The following is a 5,098-nucleotide window of genomic DNA, read 5'->3' on the forward strand; positions in this document are numbered from 1 at the left end:
CAATGTATGGCTGTGAAAGCTGGACCATAAGGAAGGCTGAGTGCCATACATTGCAACTGGGAAAACCATAGCCTTGACTATACGCACTTTTGTTGGCAGGGTGATGTCTCTGCTTTTTAGTAAGCTGTCTAGATTTGCCATAGCTTTCCTCCCCAGGAGCAAGCGTCTTTTAATTTCTTGGCTGCAGTCCCCGTCTGTGGTGATCTTGGAGCCCAGGAAAATGAAATCTGTCACTACCTCCATTTCTTCCCTATCTATTTGCCAGGAAGTGAGAGGACCGGATGCCATGATCTTAGTTTTCTTAATGTTGAGTTTACCTTTATCCGCATCAAGAGGCTCTTTAGTTCCTCTTCACTTTCTGCCATTAGAGTCGTATCATCTACTGTTAATTGGGCTTGCATTTTGAATTTGTTTCTTTCGTTTTGTACTCTGTTTTGCATGCCTTGTTAGGGTTATAAATTATGTTAATTAATGATAGACACAACAGCTGAGTATCCCAAAAGTTATGGAAGTTTTATACATGTACGTTTGTACAATAATAAATGTAAGTTTGATTGCCTTGGTGTATGACCCAATCATAATACATGCAAGTTTGTACGATTTTGTAAGTTTGTAAAATACTAAGTTAGTTGACCCAGTTGTGAAACAGGAGGAAAAGGATTATTCAGGATACAAATCAAGGAAACAGCAAAAAGAACCTATCATCTCCCTGTTGAAAGAAGCAAGGAAGAAAATATTGCTAATGTCTGTTATTAGCATGGATAAACACAGACAACTGCCGTCAAGTGTAGAAGGGTTTCATCATTATTATCCCATACCAATGTCTTCCTAAGGAACCTGATACAAAAGACATCCATTATGTCTGCCAACAAGAAGAAATTTCTAAAAAGTATTTCAAGTAGATTTGAAGATTTTTCGTTGTGATAAAAATGATTTGTGACTTTTAAAGACTCTCTTTTATTGTCATGCACTTACTTCACTAGGCTTATCATCATCCAATTTGTGATGTAAAATGTTTTTGTATTACAGGACACATTCACTGAAGTCCCTGCTAGCAACATTAGAAGAGTTATTGCTAAGAGGCTAACAGAATCTAAAACTACTGTACCACATGCGTATGCAAGTGCTGATTGTGACCTTGGTGCTGTTCTGAAGCTAAGGCAAGAGCTGGCAAAAGGTGAAATCTTTTTAAAGTTTCATGCAATGTGCCGTATTAACTAATATGCCCTATCTTGATCTGTATGGTGCGTATTCTGTGCTGGCTGGGTAGTGTTCTGTGTTTTATGGCTAGGGACTAAGTGGTGATGAAATGCTCTATCTGTTCTCAATACTGTTGAGCATTGACTTGATTGAAAGAGTTTTGCTGTCTACACATCTACTTTAACTGCCTTGATTTTTAAAATTCTGTTTCAGTTGTAACAAATCTCTGTAGAAGTTGAGACAACTGATTCTATCTTACTGTTTAATATCTTAAACGCAGTGCATAAAATTGCTTTCTTGACAGAGTATTACTGAAAATAGCACTTTTAAAAAGAACTAAATAGTTTAAAATTGCTGTTTAGATCTAAATTTTTTTCTGTGGACTTACAGAATGAATTTATTTTGTAAAACGTATTTGGGTGGTTGTAATGTCATTTCCATTGTTTTCTGTAGCATTTTGGTTTGTACTTCTGAGATAGTTCAGGCTCGTATCACCTTTTCTCTATAGTCTTCCTTCCAAATTTAGAGATGGAAAGAGGAGTAGATTGTTCCTTACCTCATGCTGTGTTTCAGAGATGGAGCAAAAGAGCGAGGACAAGGCCCTGTGCTTTGGAGAGGGGGCTGGAGAACTAGCAGCATCACATTTTGGGTTGTCAGCCTCTGAAGTGTCAGGGAAGTGAGAAATACAGTGAAGTGTGAAGGTTGTTGACTTGTTAGATACTGGTATATTCTGTTACTTCAGCACATTGTTGACAGGTCCAGGGTGCATGAACAGGGTGGCACTGGCCTAGTTTATGTAGTTTGGAAGCTTTTCTGGATGTAGGGAATAGAGCCTTGCCCTGCAGTTTCACAACTATTCTTGTTTTAACATTTTGTATCAAGGACAGATACAGCACCAGCACTTCTTTATGAAAAATTAATTACTGTTATTTCTAAAACAAGAAGGTAAAATTGTAGCTGAAAAATGTGGGCATGACATAATGGATGGCAAATGGAAGAAATAGAAGATTGGAAGAAAGTGTTAATTTTCTTCCTCATTGCTATCATATACTTCTACTAGCAGGGTCCTTCTGTGAAATGTTTGTTGACTAACAGGAACCAACCCATCACTTCCATAAACGTCTTCTGTTGTCCCCTGCCCAACTGCTTTGTGGCACAGATGGCACTACTGCTAGCCCTCTGAGCCCAGGAACATCCAGAGAAATTCATCTGTTGTACTACCAGTGGCTGCTCTCTTTGCCTGTTGTCTCCAAGGAAACATCTAACATTTGCACCAAGAGAACTTCATACAGATTCCCTGACAAAAACCTACTTTCTCCATCCCTGCTCTAGAGAAGCAGCCAACTACAACTGGCAGATAAATTGAATGTACTTCGGATGGGGAAGGATGTGACAAGGACAGCAGGCGAGAAGAATCCTGTTAGTTGAAGACATTTGACTGAGAATGGAAAAATCCAAATTGTATTCTCGATTGCAAGGCTGCAGGCATTCTGCTTGGCACAGACATGGTGGTAGAATCATGCAGAAACAATTTTATTCTATAGAATGCTATGTGCATTGTGCTCCAAATGGCCTTTTATTAGAGTGACTTATCTTTTGATAATATAAGGTAATCTTTGATCAGGAAAATTGAATAATTATATTCTGTTAAGCAGAGTTAATCTGAATATCCATTTATACATAGCACTTCCATTCAGTTCCTTTGACACTATAGATTTCTTTAATGCAAGCCACTTTGCATATTTCCCTTTTGCAGTTCTTTCTAAGAGGTTGCCTATGTGGAGCGTCCCTCCTACCAACTTGGTTAATTACATTTGAAGAAATGAGCAATTACTACAGACACAGACCTGATTGCCATGTTCATTTCTGTTTTAAAGTGTATTGTGTGTTTATTTAAATTATCAGTTATCTCTTTTTGAGTATACCTATATGCTAGTGAAACTCTTGGTCATTAGATACAGCTAGATAACTTGCTTTTTTCCAAATGTTCATTTTTGTGACCTCCCCTACAATCCAACATTTAGCACTGATCTTGGTTGAATGATTCTGTTGACTAACAAGGTCATGCAGATGTCATGTAGCAGAAAAAGAATTTTGATTTAATGGAAGCTTTGCCTTTGCTGAAGAGTTAAGCTGCTTTGATATTGTCATAGTCCCAGCCACAGAAAGAATACATGAGTTCCAGTGTAAACTTCCTCACATGAATGGCTTTGACTTTCAGTTGAAGAATTTCAAGGTTACCTTTTAATTAACAGCTTTGGCAGGTGCAGAGGCCAAATTCTTCCATTAGAATTGTAAGCAGGTACACTTTATTCATACAGTCATTCTGCTTTTCCAGTAGCGAGCCAACCCTGTTGAGCTCCCATCACTTGACAGCATTGCAGATTGGCAAATGGGGGGCAGCAGGGGGAAAAATCTCATCTCTCCAGCATTTTCTGTGGCAGTTTAAGTTGCAAAGATCTAGAAAGTATAGTGTATTAGGTTTTTTTGCCCCTTACTGTTAGACTAGGACAAACTGAAAGAATGATTAGATAGCTTGAGAAGGGTCATGGGCCGCGATAAAGCTTAGGTTAGTTCAAATTATTAGTCATATTGATATAGGATACCACACACTTTCATTTTCTTTTCCTTGCATATAGGAAGAAAAGTAGATAGTCAAGTATGAACCTATGTAAACTATCTTTTAGTAGAACAGTCTTCTGTATCTGTTTCCTGGCTTATGATCATTTAGTTGTTTTCATTTCATTTAGAAATAGAAGTGCACTGTCCATGCTGGGACACAGAATTAGTTTCTTTGGATTTAAGCTATTATAACTACTACAGGGAATTGTACTGCATTTTAGAATTCTTCCCTGGTATGTGTATTCATATATTATCAAATGATACATCTAACTTGTTTTGAAGTATTTGGTGTGCTTCATGATTTTAGAGAACAAGATTCCCTCAGCAGTAGTAAAATATTGCAGGAACTCTTGATGTATGGCCAGCAATCAAATGTCACAATTATTCATAATATAGTTCTGTTTTGAATCCATAAATGAGACATAAAGTTCACTAATGAGGGAATTATTCTTCATATAGTTCAGTTTACTGTAGGTATAATACATTCAATATCATATTGTTGCTTATTTGCACGTTAGAGACAGGTCAAATGAACTTTAGCAACTTATATTTTTTTAAGCTTTATCAGGAGATGTGAAGCTCTTGAATGAAATGGATCATGTGAATCTATTGCTTTAGGTCATAGTTTGGTGCTGAAACTACTTTGGTAGCCCTGACCTCAAAAGGGAAATGTGACCTTGTCAAGTCTTCTTGATACCTGTGGCTTTTGATACCTTCAAGTGGGCTTCCTGTGTGGTCAAGACTACTACAAGACCAGTTCCAGAAATTAGTACTGTGGGATTTAAGTTCAACTCTGGTGTTTTGGATCTTATCTACGAAGCAAGCTGTATATCCCTTCATTAGATATTTCTGTCTTCTTCTGTATGTGTATTCTGTGCCTGTGGATGTTAGGCATACACTGAGTTTGGCTGGTAACTCTCAGGCTTTTTCATTAGGATCAACTGTAGGCATGCTTGAGTATGCACATCTAGATTATTCTTCATTTTTGTTTGAACAACAGATCCTTTCTTGTATCATAAACTGTTTCTAAAACTCCTTTATGTTTCATCATGTGGCACAATAGGGAAATAGAAAGTGAAAGTGAGAAAGTGAGAAATAGAAGTGCGCTGCCCATGCTGGAACACAGAATTAGTTCCTTTGGATTCAAGCTGTTATAGCTACTACAGGTTATTATACTGTTTTTTGGAATACTTCCCTCATGTGTGTATTCATATATTAGCAAATGATACATCTAAGTTGTTTTGAAGTATTTATTATTATTATTATAACATTTCTA

General features: G+C 37.2%; 1 protein-coding gene across 2 annotated transcripts in view; it reads left to right on the plus strand.

Moving 5' to 3' along the window:
* The window catches only part of PDHX (pyruvate dehydrogenase complex component X), a 53,289-nt gene that overhangs the window by 33,075 nt on the left and 15,116 nt on the right, over positions 1 to 5,098 (plus strand). For both annotated transcript variants that reach the window (XM_044436630.1, XM_044436629.1), the window contains exon 7: positions 1,030 to 1,177. In XM_044436630.1, coding sequence (XP_044292565.1) covers positions 1,030 to 1,177 — 148 coding nt within the window. The remainder of the gene's footprint in view (positions 1 to 1,029; positions 1,178 to 5,098) is intronic.

Source organism: Varanus komodoensis, unplaced genomic scaffold, assembly GCF_004798865.1.
Source record: "Varanus komodoensis strain SLA01 unplaced genomic scaffold, ASM479886v1 scaffold3, whole genome shotgun sequence".
Classification (NCBI taxonomy): domain Eukaryota; kingdom Metazoa; phylum Chordata; class Lepidosauria; order Squamata; family Varanidae; genus Varanus; species Varanus komodoensis.